This window comes from Macaca mulatta, chromosome 3 (assembly GCF_049350105.2).
Source record: "Macaca mulatta isolate MMU2019108-1 chromosome 3, T2T-MMU8v2.0, whole genome shotgun sequence".
NCBI classification, from domain to species: domain Eukaryota; kingdom Metazoa; phylum Chordata; class Mammalia; order Primates; family Cercopithecidae; genus Macaca; species Macaca mulatta.
The window spans coordinates 29,449,043-29,472,059 of NC_133408.1; the positions used below are offsets into that span (position 1 = coordinate 29,449,043).

Sequence of the window (23,017 nt, forward strand, 5' to 3'; positions counted from 1 at the left end):
ACGCCTTCCATTATTACCACACTTAAAGAGTAATTTGTTTCCAAATTTATATATCGATGCAAACATATCTGTACATTTTTTCACATAAGAGGTTTAGACAGGACTAGTGATCATTCTTCAGAAACAAGAACTCTTTATTTTGTTAAAAGGAGCACAGGGACATATGAAGACCAGACAGTTACAACACTCTCTTGAGAAGAACAAGGCATAAGCATTGAAGAAACTAGGAGATAACACAGAAAGGAGCCACCATTTTCTCTCTCAAGCAAACCCTCATCAATGAATATGCGATCACTGATGGGTTCCAACCCATTTTCACACCATTTCGTAGTTCCTTTCATTCCTGAAATGTCTGTGTGCTGTGCTTATCTCCACACTCATAGTGACTATTCACCTGGTCTCAACCACAAGACCTCTTTGTATACTAATATAGTTAGAGGCTAAATACAGCTAGGGAAACCGTAGACAAACTTTGCAAATATCTGTCTCCAGTGTCAATCCCAAACCCCAAACAACCATCTTTGTTTAGTGGGCAAGAGAGGGACCACATTGATTTCAGAACCCTCAGAGAGCTGCTTCTCATTATATAGGCAACGTGTGAAGACATATGATTTATATTGTGTATGCCACTACTTTTGTTCAGATTGACTGCATTACTGTTTATGCACCTATTAACAAAGTTACATTATTAAAAAATCTGTTGAATTTTAAACTAAAAATAATCATAAGGCACATGTCTTGCACAATTGAAATTAGACAATCCTTGCCTCTAAGTAAAATGTTTGAGGAGGTTTATATCACACTTACTGAAATAGCTTCTTATTTCTGAAGAGGTTTCCTAGACATTGACCAAAAGCAGAGAAACTGAAAGATGAGTTATTTCTAGAAAACAAACTTTTTCTATAGCACTACATTTGTGTGTCTGTGTGTGAATTCAGTTGACAACAGTAATGTTTCTTTAATCAAAACAGCATGTATTGAAAAATGAGATGCCATAAAAATAAATATTAGAACAGTTAATTTTTATCAAACACTTATGCAAAGGTAAAATACTTTTGCACACTGTAAATTTCAATACAATATACATTACATTGATTAGATTACAGCTTATGAAAGGTGAAAGAAATACAAAGAATTGCTTCTAACACACATACTCCTGATGTGTTGATAACTTTATCTGCATTGTCCATTTCATTTGCTTGAAGTTTCGGTGCATCCTTTAGCAAAATAAGCAGGTCTCACTCCATTGTTAGCACAGCGTATTTTGTAAATGAAATAATAAACATATAAAAATTACTTTAATATTTGCCTCAAGGGGGAGCTTACAGTTCATCTTGCAGATCCTTTGTGATTTCAAGCCATTCCAAGCTAATGTTCTGATGCCATTCCTTATACAGATTCAGAATTACAAAATTCTGGAACCAAGTCAATGAGTTACTATACTTCCATGCCACTTTCTTTTCTGCTGCTCTTTGAAATCCACAGTGTGGACTGGTTTGGACTAGTTTTTGTTCTTCCTTTACTGAAAAACATAAGAAAAAATAAGTTTAGTGTCTAAAACTTCTTATTAAACTAAGCATGTCTTGGTCCAAAGGGAGATATCTCAGACAGTTCTTTATGAAAGACTCCTCCTCCTCTTATCAGTATATTTTCCCATTCTTCCAAAAACTTCTAGATTATTCAAATATGTGAAGATGGCAGACGGTTCTTGTGAATGATAGAGAAAACAAAACGTATCTTTTCCTGTTTGACATTTCCTAATTTAGAGTTCATTTTTGTTGTTGTTTTTTTTATTGTTGTTGTTAATTTTTTATTTCCATAGGTTATGGGGGAACAGGTGGTGTTTAGTTACATGAGTAAGTTCTTTAGTGGTGATTTGTGAAATTTTGGTGCACCCATCACTTGAGTAGTATATACTGTACCCAATTTGTATTCTTTTATCCCTCACCCCCTTCCCACCCTTTCCCCCTGAGTCCGCAAAGTCCACTGTGTCATTATGTCTTTGCATCATCATAGCTTAGCTCCCACTTATGAGTGAGAACATACGATGTTTACTTTTCCATTCCTGTGTTACTTCACTTAGAATAATAGTCTCCAATATTACCCACGTCGCTATGAATGCCGTTAATTCATTCCTTTGTATAGCTGAGTAGTATTCCATCATATATATATATACCACAGATTCTTTATCCATTCACTGATTGATGGGCATTTGGGTTGGTTCCACACATACAAACGTGTGCCTGACACAATATTAACCATTTCCATTTTATTCACCAATAAAAACCTTTATTTTCTTTGATCAATTATTTTGGAAATCATCTTGCTCCTTGAGTCTCCTGTCACTAATGTATGCTGAATTTAATGTCAAATCATCAAAACAATGGTATTATACTATGTGTGCAGATGTGCCTATTCCCCTCCTCCCATCAGTTCTCCGGCTCTGCACTTAAGTCACTTGATTTCTGGAAGCTTACTGATGCCTCAGTCTCTGAAACCGTTGTGGTTAAACAGCAGCTTGATGCTTTGGTAACATAACAGTATCTGAGTTCCTCTAGATCTGAGATACAGTTTCACCCTTGTCAGATTTGGCATTCTGGCCCACATTTCCAGCCTGTGCTTAGGGTTCTGCTATCTTCTGTCTTTCCACAACATAATTACTTTTCAGGCACCCGCAGCAGTTCCCTGTTCCTGGGTTTACCTAAGTCATTCTGTCTCTTTTTTTTTTTTTTTTTTTTTTTTTTGAGACAGACCCTCACTCTGTTGCCCAGGCTGGAGTGCAGTGGCGCGATCTCGGCTCACTGCAAGCTCCACCTCGCGGGTTCAAGCGATTCTCCAGCCTCAGCCTCCCAAGTAACTGGGATTATCGGCACCCACCACCACGCCTGGCTATTTTTTGTATTTTTAGGAGAGATGGGGTTTTGCCATGTTAGCCAGGGTGGTCTCAAACTCCCGACCTCAGGTGATGCACCCAAGTCATTCTCTACTGGATGCCCTGTCAAAAGTAGATTTCTTTGGGCTGGTTTCCTCGGGATAATCTCTTGCCTGGACCAAAAGTGTTTGTCCCAGTTCACTGTGTTGTGCACTTACTTGCTCCCTGACCACCCCAGCCCCAGTTCCCAGCATCTGCCTCAATCTTCACAGACGTCTCCCCATCCCCTCCTCTCCATCTACCAGACATTGCAGAATTCCCTCAAAGAGAAAAAAGAACTATTTCTAAACACACCTGACCATCACCCTTTTAAAATATTACTTAATTCATTGAGATTTAGCTGTTTTGATTACTAATAAAATATTATGTCCAAATTGTATGGTTTGTAGATTTCCATCCAAATAAGTAAGATTAACACAACTCTATTCTACAATCATCTAACATGTATGGAATATAAGCCAAGAAAGTTTATAAAAAGCACAAAAATGTTCTAAATGGTTAAAAATGGTTATTAATGTGACTTTTGTGTAGAATTAGTATTTCATTTAAGAATTACTTAAATTTTTTCTAGGTCTTTTGTTACTTAATGGGTTCTTTAGGGTTTATTTCAGCAAAAGAAGAAGATGAAGTAAGGTCAAAAGAGAAAAATGCATGTTTGCAGGTCCTTTCTAATGGAGGCATTCTCTTGATCAGTTCTTATTTAAACCACTCAGACAAAGATGTCTAGCTTATTCTAGCGAACATGCTCTTACATAAACAGAACAGCTTTTCATTTTTTTATTTTGACACATATTTATATTTCATTTTTATTTGAAAATGAAATAAATTTTCATTTTATTGAATTTTGTTTCATTTTTATTAAAAAATTGGGACACATGGAAAAACTTCTCTAATTCTAGGGTATGAGTAAGCAGATACAAAAGTCATAATAATCTCCCAGAAATCTTGCTGGTAAAATAGAGGATTTTATTTCAAGATACCTGGCAAAAAGTGACCTGTTTGAACCACTGTATTTTATTTCCTATTCTTAAAAGATCTTTTTGAAATAAAACAGAAACCTGTGACTTGAATTTTGAAAAGTAATACAAAATGAACCCCAAAATATCAAGTCTTACATATAGCTTGATGTCTAGATTGAAAAGTCTAGCATTAATTCTTATACTTTATAACAAAAAACAGTTTAGTAGAGTGTATATGTTGGAAGTTTACAAACATCCAAATTTCAGATTCAGCATGGACACTAGCTATGACTAGGTAACCAAGGCAGACTAGGTAACCCATCTAAGACACCATCTTCTCAACTGAGAAATACAAACAGAAGGGTAACTGCTTAATAAGTCTTGTGAGGATTAAATGATGTATTACATTAATCCTATCCTCAATGTATATCTTATTAGATTGTATAGGATTGTATGTATAGGATTAAAGGAAAATTAAAATATAATTAACTTTATATTAATAGCTTTAAAACATTACTGAAAACCTATTTAAAGTTTTTCAAATTGTCTCTACATATATGAGTTATTTACCTTTTATGCAGCATCTGGAAACAACAGGTTCCAAAAGCAACCAGTATCAGTAACAGCAGGGGTATTGTTGGTATAACAACATAAATTAGATTGGGAATTATACCTACAAAATAAAACAGTCTTCATGTGAAAAGATAGTTGAGGAAGAATTCTAATGCAAAAATATGTAAGAATGTTTCAAAAAATTAAGGTGAAATAGAATTTTCAATAAATTGGCCCTAAAGTTCTTCTCAAAATATTGAAAAATCTAATGAAATAATATACAGTCATGCACCACATAGTGACATTTCAGTTAGTGATGGACCACATATATGACAGTGGTCCCATAAGATTATAATGGAGCTGCCCTCTATAGGTGTACCGTCTTTTATATTTGATATCCTATTTTACACACTTCTATGTTTAGATAGGTTTTGATATATAAATTCCATTGTGTTACAGTTGTCTACAGCATTCCGTACAGTAACATGCTGCAGGGGTTTGTAGCCTGGAAGTAATAGGCCATATCAAACAGCCTAGATGTGTAGTAAGCTATACAATCTACGTTTAAGTACACTCTATGATGTTCGCACAATGACAAAATCGTCTAATGGTGCATCTCTCAGAACATATCTCCATTGTTAAGTGGCACATGACTGTATTCATATTTTGGTAAAAATTAAAAACAAAGTTTTACAGTACTGAAAATTGAATGGTACTGAATTGTAGTGATATCAAACTGTTCCAATTTGATATCCATACTTCCAAAACTATTATTAAATCTACAATTCAGACATGGACTAGCTTTCATTAATAATCTTAGCTAACTCATTTCATTACTCTTTCTCAATCATTACTTACAAAAATAAGTACTTATTATTAAAATAATAATTATTAAAATTATTTTAAATATATTGGGTAAGTAATTACCTAGCCAATAAGCTTAATGTCATGATTGCATACAAGAGTCACTGGGATTAAACTGAAATATGCAAATATTAACCGATGATACAGTCACGACTCAGAGACACAAGACTCTGGCAGCACAAAGACTTATCTTAATTAAATTCTAACATGAATCATTTTTTAATCCTGTTCCATCACATTGGATAATGCTAGGTATTCTTAGTAAAATTAAAAAACTGTGACACTGTAAGTCCATACAACTTAAAACTACTTTAATAAACATTTGTTCAATTTCATAAGAGAAAATAATATTTCTAATGTGATTTTTGTTTTTCTTGGTGGGGGGACAGAGTCTTGCTCTGTCTCCCAGGCCAGAGTGCAATGGCACAATCTCGGCTCACTGTAACCTCCACCTCCTGGTTTCAAGTGATTCTCCTGCCTCGGCCTCCCAAATAGCTGGTATTACAGGCACCTGCCACCATGCCCAGCTAATTTTTGTATTTTTTACTGGAGACAGGGTTTCCCCATGTTGGCCAAGCTGGTCTCGAACTCCTGACCTCAGGTGACCCACCCACCTCGGCCACCCAAAGTGCTGGGATTACAAGTGTGAGCCACTGCGCCCAGCCTACGGATCTTTTTAATTAGGTTTAGATGTTCTGAATGGTTTTAAAACCAAGCACCTGAAAAGTGAAAAGCACTAAGCCTTAATATCATGTCTATGCAGAAAAAGCAAATTGAAGAACTATGCATTTAGCTTGTAAATTAAAAGTCATCATCATGACTAATCTGAATAATTCTGGTCAAAGTGGACCAGATGCAGATAAAGCTTTCCACTTAACTGTGCATCACTTCATTTACTAGCAGAAGACAAACTCATGAGCAACGGGGCATCTGAGTGATAATTTGCTGTTTCCACCCACTCTTGTTTGACTTCAAGCAATTTAAGGATTCAGCCAATCCCTAAACATTTACCAGCACACCCCTGTTTGCTCTCCACTGAATGTGCCAGTTTGCATCATGACACCTACGTGTTGTTAGAGAAATTTATTGTAGATCCAAAGTTCTTTTGTTGTTGGTGGTGGTGTTTTTGTTTGTTTGTTTGTTGTTGTTTGCTTTTTTGAGACAGGGTCTCACTTTGTTGGCCAAACTGGACTATAGTGGCATGATCACTGCTCACTGCAGCCTCGACTTCCCAAGCTCAGGTGATTCTCCCACCTTAGCCTCCAAGTAACTAGGACTACAGGTGTGTACCACCACGCCAGTCTAATTTTTTGTATTTTTTGCAGAGACGGGGTCTCGCCAGGTTGCTCAGGATGGTCTCGAACTCCTGGGTTCAAGTGATCCACCTGCCTCAGTCCCCCAAATTGCTGGGATTACAGGTGTGAGCCCCTGTGTCTGGCCAGACCCAAATTTTAATGTGGATCACTTAGTTTAGTACCACTCTGAAGAAAACAAAACAGGTTTTTCTATTCAAATACTAGCTTAGCATAATTTTTTCTAACCTAGTTCAAAAGTAAATTTCCATAGGACCATACTTGGTGAACCACTTCTCCAGGCAAGACAAGTTTCACTGGGTCAACATGAAGCAGCGTTTGAAAGTACAGTTCATTTCTTGACGAAGTTAAGGACACATGAAGTAATTACCTGCTTCAGTAACAACCACATTTTGATGGGTGTCTCCTGGTTGATTTGTAAGATAAGGCTTTTCTGCGGGAGCTGTTGGATTAATCTCTGTAAATAATAAGAAACACCAGCATATATAATGATTAAACAAGAGAATTGAAAACACATATAAATATGAAATTATATTAGAAAATAATAAAAACGCCACAATTTTGATTTCTGAACAGCTTACAGCTAATAAAATATAATCTGAATTTAAATTTACGTGAAGTGATCTAACTCTAAAGTCAACATTTAATTATCTTTGAATAAAAGATGGAGTTGATACATTCTCCCTTAAAACTCCAAACTGTAATTAGCAATCAACTGTGGGTCTGTGCTGATGATAGCCTGTTGCAGGCAATAATGGTGGACCAGGCACAAAGTTAAGCAAGGCTAACCAAGAATTGGCAAACATAAGAGTGTGATACATTAAATGCAATTCAGAGACAAGCAAGATAATTTCTTTACTAATATCAGTGTATTATTTAGGTTTCCCCTTGCAATAATAATCAGCAGATGATCGTATGTGGATTGAATTTGGAATTGATGATTCGAGCAACAGTGTTATAAGCCATATTTCTGTTCTGCACATACAACACCGTCCTTAGATTTGCTTTTCAATAGTGTCCACTTTTAAAAATAATAATAATAACACTAAATTAAAGCTTGCAAGTTGTTCCTTTCCCTAGTTTTATAGATATCTCTTTAATTGCCACACACTTGATTTTTTATTGTTTTTCTAACTTTTAAGTTCAGGGGTACATGAGCAGAATGTGCAGGTTTGTTACATGGGTAAACATGTGCCATGGGCTGGGCGCGGTGGCTCACGCTTGTAATCCCAGCACTTTGGGAGGCCTAGGCGGGCGGATCACAAGGTCAGGAGATCGAGACCATCCTGGCTAACACGGTGAAACCCCGTCTCTACTAAAAATACAAAAAAATTAGCCGGGCGTGGTGGCGGCCCCTGTGGTCCCAGCTACTTGGGAGGCTGAGGTAGGAGAATGGCGTGAACTCGGGAGGCGGAGCTTGCAGTGAGCCGAGATTGCGCCACCAGCCTGGGCGACAGAGCGAGACTCCGTCTCAAAAACAAAACAAAACAAAAAAAAAATAGAAAAACCATGTGCCATGGTGCTTTGCTGCACAGATCATCCCATCACTGAAGTATTAAGCCCAGAATCCGTTAACTATTATTCCTGATATTTTCTCCTCTTGTCACACACTTTAAAATTGCTGAAGTTTCTTGTCATGATTTGGTATTGCTCTATTTTCTGTTTTTCTTTTCCTTAAGGAACTATTTGTTAAATAAATAATTCAATGAAAGTAAATTGAATTATTTTAAAAAACATAAATGTTTCCATTTGTTCCCAAAGTGTGACTCTCTACTTTTGTCAATTGAAATAAGAACACACGTAACATCTTACGTAGTCTTTAAGATAGAGAAGAATTTTAATTTAATGTTTACCATTCTTACATTGCCTTATAATGTCATAGAGTCCCCCTTTGTTGGAAGTTTAATCATACACCATTTTGTAGTAATATTTGTTACTCTTGTACGCAAATTTTACCCTGACATTTTAATAGCCTCCTCTGGGTTTCAGATTCAGTCCTAGACTCTACATACTCTTCTAGAGAACTTAGTCACCCTATGCCTAGTCAACTGGTATTTTTAAACAAATAATATAAATATTATGCAAAATATCACTAAAAATTGGTAAATACATAAAACTTGGTAATTATATAACCAAGGAATTTAATCAAACCAACATCCTTTACAAAGCAGACACTAAGCTCAACGAGGGTTAACTGAATAGAAATAAAAAGATATAAAAGATTAAATCATGACATAAAAAATAAAAATCCTGAACACATTAATAAGGCCAACAGTAAACCTGTGAATGTGCTTCAAAACAAAAACTACATAAAAGAATATTTTAATAAATATAGATTATTTGAAGATTTGGGTAGAAAGGAGAAGTTAAAGAAAGAATAATTTTATATCATAAATGCTCTTGCATGAGTAATGTAAACCTAGATTACCTAATACAAAAACAAGTAAAGAAGATTGTAAGATTTATAGTGTGCTAAATAATGGCATCAATTTGAATGCAAAAATAAAATAAATACAATGAAGGGTCAAATAATTGACCTCTGAACTCAAAAGAAAGGAGAAGGCGACAATGTAATATTAAGAATAATGCAAATATTGTACTTGTATTATTCAATAGTCTTAAGTACATGGAATGTCACAAATTTAAAATATTAGAGAATTTCAACTTTATATTTCTCCAAGAGAAAAATAAAGGATATAAGCACATAACAGACTCAGCTTTGCAAAGGCTTCCTGGAGGGTAATGATGGGTTTAGCAACCAAGATGGTTAAAGAATAAACTCACCAGGGATATAAAAAGTTGGCTAATACACTCAAGAGCAGGATAAATGTAAGACAAGGGTAAGCCTAATCCAAATAATCCTTTGTGCTTTATGGTATTAAGAGAAGAAGAATCATGTAATTTCAAGAGAATAATGGAAGCAGCAGTATTCAACTATAATTGCCTTCTGTGAACATGTATTATGAGTTCAAGTAGACACCTCTTCAGAAGAGTTAAAATGAGACTTCCAAACACTGCGGAGGAGAAAAACAGCAAAGAAATCTCAAAGCCTAAGGATCTAACTTGACTTTCTCAGATGATTTTAAAAAATGAGTCCACGGAGTTTATATTAGTCTCTCTTTCAGTCAAATATGAATTCAGATTATCTATCCTATTCAAAGTAATTCAAATTGACTATTTTACAAATCCAGAACGCATGCCAGTATAGCTCAGGTCAATGTAAGATTCCCATTTGCTGCATATGACAAGTAGTGGGAGATTTCAAAAGAAAGCTCACTGAGGAGGCATGTTTCAAGAATAGGAATCACAGGGAGAACGAATCATATCTTCCTGCTTTTTTCCACTACGGGGCAATGAGCTACAATAGTCTTATTTTTACTGAGTACCACATGTCAAGTATTATACCATAAAATGATAAGCAAATGTTCCAGGAGAAAGTACTTTGTTCTCTTAAAATCAGATAAAGAAGTGCTGCTCATGTGTGTAAGTCTACAGGTGCTTTGGTGACTTACATCTACTTCCCACATATTATAGTAACGTTTAAAATATTTTAAAACAGATATTTATTGTTTACAAAATCTATTTACAAAAAAATTGGTTTTATTGTTAGAAATGATTATTTTTTCTTAAAGACATCTCTTCAGATGTTTTTATTCACTCTCTTCTTTGAGCTCATTGGGCAGTTTGCTCTACAGCATATGATATACTTCATTACACAAGTGATGTGAGAAGCTGCAAGGTAATTTTCTATTTCACAGCAGAAAAACAAAAAGAGCCACAGGTAGTGAAAATTAAAGACAAAACTTAATACAATGAAACATGCGCAAAATCTTCTATACCTTCTTTTGCTACTGCTTACCTGGTTCATACTTGCAAATATAATTGTGCTTCATGTTGCACCTGTCATCATTCCACTGGTAAAGGTAGGGACCTCCAAGGCCAGGATTGGCAGTTGGTTGGTGATACATCACAACACACTTTTCACTTCCGCAGGAAGGTTCATCCGTGTACCAGTTTCTGCAAACAGAGAGTAACAGGAACGCTCAGATACATGACTACTAAATGATTCTGCCTGTCCTACTCTGAGATCCTCTACAGGTAACAGAGTCCTTCCTCTACCTCGTGGAGTTCCCCCGAATGCCTGTCAACTGCTCAAGATCCATACTCACCGGTACTGGGAACTGCTTCCATCAGACCACTGATAGAGATCCGGGCAGGCACCAGATGTTTGCCCATCTCCATTCCTCCAAAGCCCTATCCAGAAATCACCATCAGAAATCCCCGTTCCGGGTTTTGTCAGGTTTTGCAACATGCTCTCTATTAACTTCTGTTCTGCTTCATTCTCAAGGCTGAGGAGGACTCCTCCCTCACTCTCACAAGCCAGGCGCGCCTCCTGAAAGCTCACTCGGCTGGACAGTTCATGGAAGTAGGCCATTTTGTAGCAGGGATGCTTGAAGTCAGCAAAACACACCTTTTGGCCTGAAAAAAAAAAGATGCCCATATATTGATAATCTGAACTCTATTTGTAACAACACTAAGAATCAAAATTTAGGAACCAATCAAAGCAGAAAATACATTACCAGAAATGCTTCTCCCACTGAATTACTTTGTAAAGTTTATTTTCTAGCCTATTGCTTGCAATTTGTAAAAGCAAATTGATTCCCTTGTAAACTTGGAACATAAACTTTTAAACTCAGTACTTCAAGCAATGTTTGTTAAGGGAAGTTATAACTCTTCTGGCTTAGATTTTATAAACCAATTAACATAGCAAATGAAAATAGCTAAAGGAATTTCAGGAGTGTATAGTAAAGTGAGCTAAAACTTAATGAAAGAAGAATAACAACTCATAACGCAAATTAATTATCAAAAACAAGTAATGTATAATGAAACAATTTTATATAAGGTGTTCTGAAGAAGATACAAAGTGGCAGATTTAAGGTATAAATATTTGCTTTCATTTTGTATACCTGAAAGCAAATCTATTAAAATTGGAAGTTAAAAGAGGACAGAATGAAGGTAATTGGTAGTAATAAATGATTAATTAATATAATATTATATTGGAAGTGACAGGATAGAGTTCTAAATTCCTCACTATCTCTGAAAAAATCTCATTACCAATCTTTTTAGTATTTTTCTGGGGTCTTTGGGGAGATAATGTGTGTAAACTCCAATTCCGAGGCCAATGTCTTCTCTCATTTTACAGGGACATCTCTGATAAGTGATAAATTGCAAATTAAAATCTCCCAACTATGAACTTAGAGAATTAAGTACTTTTAAAAAATGAATTTAATTTAAATGTGAAAAAAATGATGGCTTAGAGAACAGTGGAACAAATATATCATGAAATAAAGGAGCTAGTAAAATCTTACCAATGGCTAGCTGTTGTTGATTTCTCACAATTTGGATGGAGACCTGAGTAGGCTGAAATTTGGCCAAACTGGTCTTTCAAAGACAGTTAAATGATTAGCTCAAAACAATTAAGGTAATAAACATTTAGCAGACTTGAGAACAAATTATTTCTCTCAGCTTTAGAGGCTCTCCTTATATATTAAACACATATGAAATAACAATGTCTTCCTCTAATTTAACCTTAAAAATGCTCCATTCGTTCCTTTATGAGTTTGAAAGTAATAGTATTACATTTTTCGAATCTTCCCTAACTCAGAATTTTATTAAACTTAAAAAAAAATTCATTTAAATTCACCTTTCTCTGTAGTTAATCTTACTACTGGTGGTTTTATTGCATATTTCTTCAGGAATAAAGATTAGGACCAACCAAATATCCAAAATCTATAAATAAATACACAGAATACTCTGAATTTGGAAGGGAAGTTTAAAATCTATTTTTTATCTTAAACCTGTATTTTAAAGATTTTTATGTTACAGAATTCCATTCAACCACCTAACCACCTTTCCTGACATCTATTGATTATGTATAGTCTATACTATACCCAATAAAGTCATTATTTGTAGTATCCTGAAAATCAATTTATTTCAAGATATTAGCCAGAATCCCAAACAAGCGTAAAAGTTTTGAGACCTCATAATGAGATTCTGCTCTAATAACATTTGTGAAGTCTTGAACACATAGGCAAAAAGAGTTTGGAAAAAAAATCTCAAAATTAAATTTTACATACCTCTGCATGTTAAGCAGTGTTAATTTTCCTAATTATCAAGTGAAATAGCTGCAAATATGCATGATATCATGTCATAATAAATCACAGATATTTATATTACATATATATGCCAGAGATAGATAGATAGATAGATAGATAGATAGATACATAGATAGATAGATAGATAGATAGATAGATAGATAGATAGATAGATAGATAGATAATAGATTGACGTCAAGGATATTATGGTGTATAGGATTTAGCTAGTTCTACAAGCAATGGATTTTCTATTGTTCTATTGTCTACACTCACCCTTGTTTACCATTAAGAATGTACGGCAGGATTATAAACAAGATCCAGAATGGTCATTCTTCTTGTTTTGATTTTCACTGCTTCTACTTTTGTTCACCTCTGCTCTCTGCTGTCAACTTTTAAAACCACCAACGATCCCTCTCTGTTACTATTTCCTGTGCCCAAACTGCTTTCCATAGCCGCTTCTACTTTCTTAGTCTTGCCCTCTTTTAGCTTAGATTTGGACTTGGAAAACAGACTATCGATTACTTTATGTAAAATTAAGACAAATTACTTTATGCTAAGAAATTAGGAAATAGTTTCACTACTTTCTTACAATTCATCTCCATTAACATTATTCTTGTTGGTATTTATAGCCTTTTCTACTATGTATTTAATTGTGTAGCCTATCAATAAAAGTTGTCAGTAGTCAGGGATTTGTGGGGTTGGGGGAGATTCTTGTATTTAAATACTGGCAAAAAAAAAAAAAGCATTCAAACTTTGTACTTTAATTACAGTACATCACGCTGAGCCAGTGTATCATATCCATTCCCTTCTGGAGTCAGCAATTAAGGACCTATGATGACACTCAGACAGAAAGGCACAGAAATCAGTGGAAGGTCATTAACATCTCAACAGTGTTTGAGTGATAGGCATTCAATATCTTGACACAAACAGAGAACAGCCAACCAAAAACTAGTAGTTCTGGCAATGCAAGCAAGCCAAGAGTTGTTCCCTTTGTTTCATTACCTGGATCTGGACCCAGGAGCGACACACTGAAAAATATGAACAAATTAACAGGCTGCCCAAACTGTTAATGCAAAAGAACATATTAGTGTGAATGACCATGGGAAATAAGTTAGACAGACTTCAGGACAAACCAGCCTGAAAATAAATATTCTTTGAGAGATGATTAAGAGAGTCCTAATGGCTGACTCTGAAAATTAATGTATTATTTTAAAATTTCTCCTAATACATTATAAAGTTTTGTGATGATTTCATCATTTCAAATGGTTGTTCTGGATCAGAGCCTAACGATGCCATTACGCCTGTGTTTCCCTGCTTGTATTTAGAAGCATGCTGTTTCTATTTTCATCTACTACATCCTTTACCTAGTTCTAAGTGTCCAAATATATCTTAATTACATTCCCTTGAGTTTTCAACTTGTTCAATTTTTCACTCCAAGAACTTTCTGCCTTGGATTTTATCCCAGCACTTTTGAAATATTAAATTTCCCTACCAAGATTGTTTTGCAAGATATCAAAAAAAGTCATATTAAAAAAAAACAAAAAAACAGACTAGCCAGACCTTTCAGTGAGCAAAAAGTTTGTTATATGTAACAAAGCCTCACACATTTAGGGAATTCCTGGGTGTGACGCATATGCTAAAAGTCACTGTTCATTATCTCTGACATTAAAAGATAAATGCAACACAGATTTTCTCATGATGAGCATACAAAAATGGTGATGTAAATTAACTCACAAAATTAAGATAGCACTTCTAATTAAATGCATGAGAGCTTTAGGTTTCGTGTGGAAATTTCTAACACCATTATGTTAGTTTATACAGATATAATAATAATAAAAGAAAAAATCTAGGGACAGAGATTATATTGAAAATAATTAACAATCAATGCTGCGCAGGCCCTGGACAATGGCCAGCTTGACACTCTCTGTGCCAGGCCATGTGTCTAGTTGTGGATAATAGAACAGTCCTCAGGTCCTGCTTGAGAGAGTGGAGACTGTGATGGCTGCATGGCAGGGAGACTCTAAGGGCATCAAGAGAGCATCCCATCATCAACCGGAATGGATATATTAACTCTAAAGTTTGATCATCAGCTGTGTCTACAGAGTTTGAACTGAAAAGTCACTACCAGTTCAGATCTAGCAAGGCAGTTTTCAGGAAATTATAAATATATTGCACAATTTTTATGGGTTTATATACAATCATTTAAAGCTGACACTGAATTTCTTTATACTCAATTCTATTTTATTACTGATTTCCACCTTAGCGTGCAAATTTGGTCCAAGTTGCAGCAAAATCAGCAGAAGCAGCAGCTATTGAACATCTCACCACTATTTCAGCTGATCACATTTGGCTACTGATGCAGTGAAACTCCAACAGCTGGGAAACAAATGTTGCCCTAATTCCCAGAAAAGTTTTATTAATGCAGATCTTCTGGAAGCAACTTTCCCACTTCTGTAAAAGCCAGCCTTCCTAGAGAACAATTACAACGACCTCTCGTCTCATTCTGTGAGATGATATGGAGAATTTCTCTGTCTCTTATTTTCAAATGTTATGTTCAGATAAAATCTTCCATCAACATTTTACGGGATAGTTAAGTATTCAGAGAACCATACAATGGGTTCTATTACACTAAGGTTACATTTATGCCGTCTAACTATAAATTACTAAATGTCAACTAGCATCTGCAGTAGAAGACATCCTTTAATTGTGGGCTTATCTACAAGAGAGAGAAAAGATCTGCCCAGGATTCTACAAACATATTGAGAAAATAAAATTCAAGGTAATTTCTCTACAAACATATTGAGAAAATAACATTCAAGATAATTTCTCTACAAACATATTGAGAAAATAACATTCAAGATAATTTGTTTGCTAGATGTGCACTAGGAGCTAATTAATTTTTAAATCTGAAAAGTATTTAAATATGCAAGTTTTTCTGCACTGGATTTTTTAACATATAAGTTCATGGGTACATATGTAGGATGCACAGATTTATTACATAGGTAAATGTGTGTCATGGAGGTTTGTAGTACAGATTGCACTGAATTTTTAGAGAAATATTGTATAGAATATTTCTTTTATAGAAAAGAGACTTCTTTATATAAAATATATATTTATTTTATACATTAAAATAAAAAAATATATTTATTTTATACATTAAAATAAATAAAATAAATATTTATTTTATACATTAAAATAAATAAAACAAATATTTATTTTATACATTAAAATAAATAAAATAAATATTTATTTTATACATTAAAATAAAATAAATATTTATTTTATACATTAAAATAAATTAAATAAATATTTATTTTATACATTAAAATAAATAAAACAAATATTTATTTTATACATTAAAATAAATAAAACAAATATTTATTTTATACATTAAAATAAATAAAACAAATATTTATTTTATACATTAAAATAAATAAAACAAATATTTATTTTATACATTAAAATAAATAAAACAAATATTTATTTTATACATTAAAATAAATAAAACAAATATTTATTTTATACATTAAAATAAATAAAACAAATATTTATTTTATACATTAAAATAAATAAAACAAATATTTATTTTATACATTAAAATAAATAAAACAAATATTTATTTTATACATTAAAATAAATAAAACAAATATTTATTTTATACATTAAAATAAATAAAACAAATATTTATTTTATACATTAAAATAAATAAAATAAATATTTATTTTATACACTAAAATAAATAAAATAAATATTTATTTTATATTAAAGAAATATTCATCCTTATTAGTTTCACACACAGCTACATAAGCAAACAGGCCCTTTTATTTAGAGAAAGCTATTATTATTAACATTTGTATCACTGTCACAACAAAGATTTCATCAGTATTTCCATGAATAAGTAGATGATTTTTGTCTTTTTTCTTAGCCATTAAAATTTCTATAGAGCTAACTATTGGCAGAGGTTTAAATGCTTTTGGCAATGATATAAAAGTGAGGCCAAACTCATGAAGTCATGGTAGTTTGCTTTTGCTTTCTGAGTAGAAAGGATCTGTAATTTGATTTTCTTTTTGCTTGTATTTGTTTACTTTCTGATAGTTGAGTGCTCAGTTAGTTATGAAAATAATACATATTTTCTTATGTCTCATACTATAATTATATATTATCAATATTAGATGAGTATGGAATTTATATCACTTTTTCAATAAAAATATAAAAGACATATTACCAATTCCTACTGTTCAATTATGATCACCATTAGTTGCAAAAAAAAGTAAAATAAAGCATCCACATGGTAAATATTCCCCAAATCAGGTTGACTTAAGTTAGAATGTTTTATTGGAATCATACAAGGTATTTTTTCTTTTTCATAATTTCTTCTTATCCCCCTCACAATCACACTGATGAGTTTGCTGATACTATCATAAACAGTGTAGCAAAGCCTGTGATACCAATGCCATACACAGTGTAGCAAGGCCTGTGATACCAGTGCCAACACTTTTGAACTAAAAAGGAAAGGCCTGGTGTTCATTTTAAGTGTTCTGTTTTCAGTATTCAATGTTACACCAACATCTTAAAAATCTTTCTTACAAAGAGTTTTATTATAATAAACTTTTATTTTTATGAATGAGATTTTATAAGGTACTTAAATGCATAGTGTGCTATAGCTGGAATCCATTTTCTTACATTAATAAACACATTTATTTATAACTTCATTTATAATTTTAAATTTATAAATGTAGGCTGTGCTCATTTTCAGGATGATGGCAGCAGCAGCAAGCCCTGCTTCTCCAGTTGGAAAATGCCATAAGCTTTCTGAGAAGAGGATGAGACTATCTTTTAAAAAAATCATAATACTTACTATGGAGATTAGAATATTAAGTAGTAAACCAAGTATCAGTGTGACTTAAGAGTTCATGTAGCCAATCAAAAGGAATTTGCTTTGAAATCAAACTCTATACTTGAACTTTGGGTACTTGAGATTATTTAATCGCCCCTGTCCTCAGTCTTCTTAATTAAATAATGAGACCAGTTATAAGTTTTATAGAAATAATGATTCTAATCATAAAGGCCTGAAATTTAGCAATAATTTAGAATGCAGCACCTCATTCCTACCACAATCCATGCTTTGGGATAAATTAGGAGAAGACGACCTCTCCTGGTGAGAGATGGCAGAAAGGTCCCCCTTATAGACTGTCCAACTAGAAAAAGTTGATTTTGCCTCTAGGTGGCTTGAGTTCCAAGCGCTGGGCTTGCCAAGCTGAGCTCCTTCTTCTATCTTTTTGGCATGTACCTCTGCACAGTGCACAATCTGCATAGTGTGTTTGAACCTTTTTAATATTCCTAGCAAGCCTATGACATAGGTACTCTTATCTGTTTTCAAAATGAGGCAAAGAGGGCAGACAATAGTTGAATAATTTGCCCAAGTTCACACAGCTCACAAGTACTGAAGCTGGGGTTTGAAACCACGTCATCTGGCTCTACAGTCCATGTTTTACCAGATTTCTATGCTGTCTCCATATGTCTCACACCTAATATAAAGGGGGAAAATTTCATGAACAAAAGGGATTGATGAATACAAACACTGTGCATGTTATCTATGTCAGAATCATTATCATTAATCTGTTATTGATGACTGGGCGGCTAATATATGCAAGGCTTGTGTATTGAGAGCTTGCTGCTAAACAGAATTAGATTTTCTGTTACAAATATTTAAATAAGACTTAACGTTGCCTCTGTCTCAGATTTTCAAACCACATATGCCTTTAATAAATTTTTATCTAGTCTTTTTATTTTCCAAATGAAACAAACTAGGTCCAAATTGAATGCTTTCCGCATTACAAAGAGTGTAAGTTTAGCCAAGTTGTCATCCTGTGTTATATCATTAGGAGTATGTTAAAACAGTGAAAGAAACACTTTCATCCCACAGTTGGACACATCCATCTACTTGTATATGAATGCCTGACACAGAAAGTTGTTGTAAATAGTAAAAATTGTTTGTGAGTGCATCTTCTGAAGTTTAGCCTTGGACCCCTTTATATATACATATATATAATACATATTATATATATATGTATATATAATAATACATTATCTTTTCTAAAGGTAATGTAACAGATATTGCCATCTTCAGGAAAAAGTTATAAAAACAAAACCATAAAATGATGACAAACAGCAGTCAAAGAATAATGGCTATGATAAATGGTTAGTTTATTAAATGACTGGTAATAAGATTAATTTGTTCCTTTCATGCCCAAGAGATACTTAAAGTAATTGCGTCTCTGAAAACTGCACTGTCATCATGTTATGCTTTTGATGATATCACAGAATAGTTCCATAGGCTGAGATAGGCTCCGCTGTTCTCTTGTATCTCCCTTGCTATTATATTATATTACAGTAATGTATGTGCTACTGTTCACCACCCATGAATTTGCAATATTCTATGGACTCTACACGATAAGAAGGGAGGTCTCTAAATCACCCAGTCTCCTAAATAAAATGTGTGCCAGTTTGAATAAGGTTAAACTAATATATATTAAAGTGTCCTGGAGAAATCTGGAAGCACCATGAAAATACTCCTAACGTCATTTTGCAGCAAAAATAGGTTGGAGATCGCTGCTATGCACACTACAAAGAAAAAGGAAAAAAAAGAGAAACAGATTACTTCAAAACACTTCAAATATTTAAAAGTATCACTTGCTCTTCAAACATATCCTCCCAACTTAGAGACCTGAATTTTGAATCCTTCATATTTGTCCTTATGCCTACAAGTAAAATCCTTTTACCTTTGTCCTAAAGAAGACATCATTACTCACCAGTCACTTCACAAAATTAAATGATTGCAGCTCCTATAGATATTCTCTACACATCTGTGAGTAGTAAGAAATTAGTACGGGTCTAAGCTCCTAAAAGTAGTTTCTGTATTAGCATCATAAATTCAATAAATAGGCTTTGATTACTATCACCATGTCACATATTGTTTTCCATATTCACACATCAAAATAAGTATGACCACTGACCTAGAAAAAATACTTTCTTATTACGACTACATGCCGCTAACTCAAGGGTCAGATAACGATGACAAAGTTGTTTGAAATGTCATTTCTTGCTAAAATATATCCACTTTATTTTTAAGAAATGCTCTAAACTTTAGAAAAGGTGATGTATTTAAAAGTACTGGAAAGTATCTTATTGAATATTTTAAAGTATTAAATATGATTTCTGTGGAGAATTATTTTGTGAGTGTCTATTTTTCTGGGGTCAGTGATTATTTGAGTATCCTACATAGAAATTATAAATTGTTGTACTGAAATTTAACAAATAGAAACATATTCCATACGTTGTAAGTATGTTCCTAATAACAGCCCCCAAAGAGGCTCTTACTCTTCTATAAAGATTTGGTGAATGGTCCCAAGTGACATGAAAAAAATTGATGCACCAATTCAAAACTTACATTGACCAGGTAGACAATAGATCCGTTAGAAACTATTGCTACAAAAATGTCAGGCTTTAGGCTGCTCTGTTCTCTGGCCATTGTGGTCAAAATGCATCCTTTTAAAAAATTAGTCTTCAAAGAATAAAAGTCACAAATCAATTTATAGATGGTTAAATTTCAATGTGAATTTTATGACCAAAGACAATTGAATTATTCATAAGAAAAACATAACTAATTATTTTAATATCAAATAAACATCATCATTTATGCTAAATCAAATAGATCATGTTCAGTTAATTAGAAATTTTCCAGATGTCACCTACAAGATGCCTAGAAATGCTTAACAAGAAAACCTAACAGAAGGTTTGGAAAAAATTATGTACTCAAAATATACCTAGAACACAAAATATACCTCTTCAACAATTTTTTAAGCTCTGATTTTACTTTAGATATTATTTTTCCTCCCTTTAAAATGTTGAGGCCTAGGAATAAGAGCATATCTAAAGGATATTATTTAGGTAAATGAGTAAAAAACACCTTATGTTCAAAGCATGGTCTCTGCTGTTTATTCAGTTGCATGAATAATTCTGATAAGTACAAAGACAGATAAGTAATTCACAAAATCAGATGAGTCTGTATAATGAACTTTTTCTTTGCAGCTAACTTAGGGAGGAAAAGGATCTAATGTTACAGATTCTGAAAATTCTGAAAAAAAGTGTAGAGTGATTGTTAACCACAGGTGTAAGAATTATATTCTGAAGCTGTAGAACATCACAAATTGCTAAGGGGAAGATCAGTGACAATTAAGCTTAATATGCCAATGTCTAAAGGTCTGTCTTCACAACTGAATTAGTTGCTGTCATCTGTCATCTATTTCTACATCTAGTGACACCTGTTGTATAGGTGTACAAAAGTAAAAAGGACTATTTGTGCTTTTTATGTTTAAAAAAACACTTTTCACCCTCAAAACACATATATCCAACAAATACTTATTGCAGTGTTTCAATGAGCATAGTAAGAGATTTCAATAAAGTGTAGCTATGATCAGCCTTTATGTAAGGCCCTAAGCACATTCACCCTAGGTCATTGAGAATCTGTATCCTTTTGAAGAGACCCTCTCAAAAAGTAAGGGAGAGTAGATGCAATACAAATTGTTCAACGACAGGACAGTGAGAGTCAAAAAAAAGAAAAATCAAAGAAAACCTGGGAAGCTTGCCAACTTTGATCCGTTTCTCATGCGCTCACTCAACAGAACTAATTGTGCACCTACTGTGTGCCGAACCTGCAGTCATTACCAAGTATACCTCGGCCCAACTCCAGCTGACTTCATTTTCTGGGAAGTCCCCAACTTGGAACGAAGTGTGCAAAGGAAAGGCATCTACACACAATGATCACACTCCAGTTCCTTGCCAGTAGTCCTGCTGAGAACAAAGACCGAATGCCCAGGCATCTGGAGGCGACCCACAGCGAATTGATCTGGTCTCAGAAAGCATCCGAGTGCACACAGTGCTGGGACCAAAGTCCAGCTAGAGCAACAGAGCAACAGAGGGTGGCATTTCTGCGGTGGCTCTTCTGTCTCTGGGTTCCCTCCGCCTCCGCCCTACCCCACCCCTTCTGCAGGTGCTGAGCCCTGCCCTGTGGTCAACTCTCATCAAGAAAGTGGAAATCACTCCTGAAAAAAAAAAGACTGTGCCGCTCGTGATGAAGCAGAGGCTCCCTCTGCAGCTACTTAAGCAAGCACTTCACAAAAATTTAAACTTTCCTGCGTGTGTGTTAGTGAAGAGAGGGAGGAGAACAGCATAACCAATTTCTCCCCGCCTCCTCCCGGACCCTTAAGCCGCACTGGTTTCCAACGCCCCGGAGAGCCTCTGCCCGAGGACAGGCTGCCCGCCGCGCCCCGTGATCCCCTCTCCCAGCTCCTTCTTCGGGGGGACGGCCCCTGACTCACCGCTGACCACCCGGCGGCAGAAGGCTCCGTGGCCGCAGAGCAGCGCGGCGCCCAGCAGCAGCGAGACCACGCGGCTCATCGCGGCGCGGTGCAGCAGCAGGTGTTGCGTGGAGCAAGGGCGGCCTCTGCCGGGGCGCAGCCCGCGACTCTGGCTCCGCAGCCTCCCTGCCTCCTGGGCCCTACTCCCGCCGCCGGAGCCCAGCTGCCCGACCCCCTGCGCGCATCGCCTTTGGCCGGGACCTGCCGCCTGCCGCGCCTGTGCCGCGTGTGGATGTGCCCGGCTGGAGCTCAAGACTTCGACGGTGCGCGTTTGGGGGACTGAAGTTAGGGGGTCCCGTGTATGTCCCAGAGGCGAAGCAGAAGCCCCGGCTTGGACCGCACGGTTATGTTTTGCTTTTCTCCCCGGCCTCTGACAATTGAGAGGCTGAGCCGGTGCTCCCTGGTCCTGGATCACAGCTGCAGCAGCCGCTCTGCGCTCAGGCACCGTCTTATATACCCACGTCTCGAGGACCCGGCCCCCTCGCTAGTAATAATTTTTAACTACTTCGTCTCTCCAGCCATGTGGAGTATCCCAGCACCTCCCCTAAAAACGGGAGCCACTTTGAAAACAGTCCAGTCAGCAGCCCCGCCTCCTCTGGTGCCCTCCTCCCTGTCCCCTCTTTTCATTCGCTAGCGGACTGGATACTCATTTGTGTAAAATGTGACAGCTTTGCTATTAAACTCTGGCAAGAAGTTGGATCCATTTGGTTTTCTCAAAGATAAATGTGTACGGGGATGCCAAGTTGTGTGGCCTTTCCCTTTCTGTGCTAAATTGCTTCATCATATGTATTGCTAGATGCAGGGCACAGGCACTATTTAAGAT

General features: G+C 35.2%; 1 protein-coding gene across 1 annotated transcript; it reads right to left on the reverse strand.

The window, feature by feature from the left end:
• Positions 1 to 110: 110 nt before the first annotated feature.
• CHODL (chondrolectin) lies at positions 111 to 22,618 on the reverse strand. Its single transcript, XM_015133095.3, has 6 exons — positions 22,156 to 22,618; positions 10,790 to 11,099; positions 10,480 to 10,637; positions 6,991 to 7,077; positions 4,462 to 4,564; positions 111 to 1,522 (listed from the first exon to the last, which is right to left on the reverse strand). The coding sequence occupies exons 1-6, from the start codon at positions 22,232 to 22,234 to the stop codon at positions 1,438 to 1,440; spliced, it is 822 nt and encodes a 273-aa protein (XP_014988581.1). The 5' UTR covers positions 22,235 to 22,618; the 3' UTR covers positions 111 to 1,437.
• Positions 22,619 to 23,017: the final 399 nt, after the last annotated feature.

Bases quoted from the DNA above. Each gene is read 5' to 3' on its own strand.
- CHODL (XM_015133095.3), bottom strand. From the start codon at position 22,234: ATGAGCCGCGTGGTCTCGCTGCTGCTGGGCGCCGCGCTGCTCTGCGGC. The intron at 11,100-22,155 runs GTGAGTCAGGGG...TTTTTTTTTCAG, and splicing joins CTGCCGCCGGGTGGTCAGCG to GCCAAAAGGTGTGTTTTGCT. The intron at 1,523-4,461 runs GTAAATAACTCA...TATGTTTTTCAG, and splicing joins TTCCAGATGCTGCATAAAAG to TAAAGGAAGAACAAAAACTA.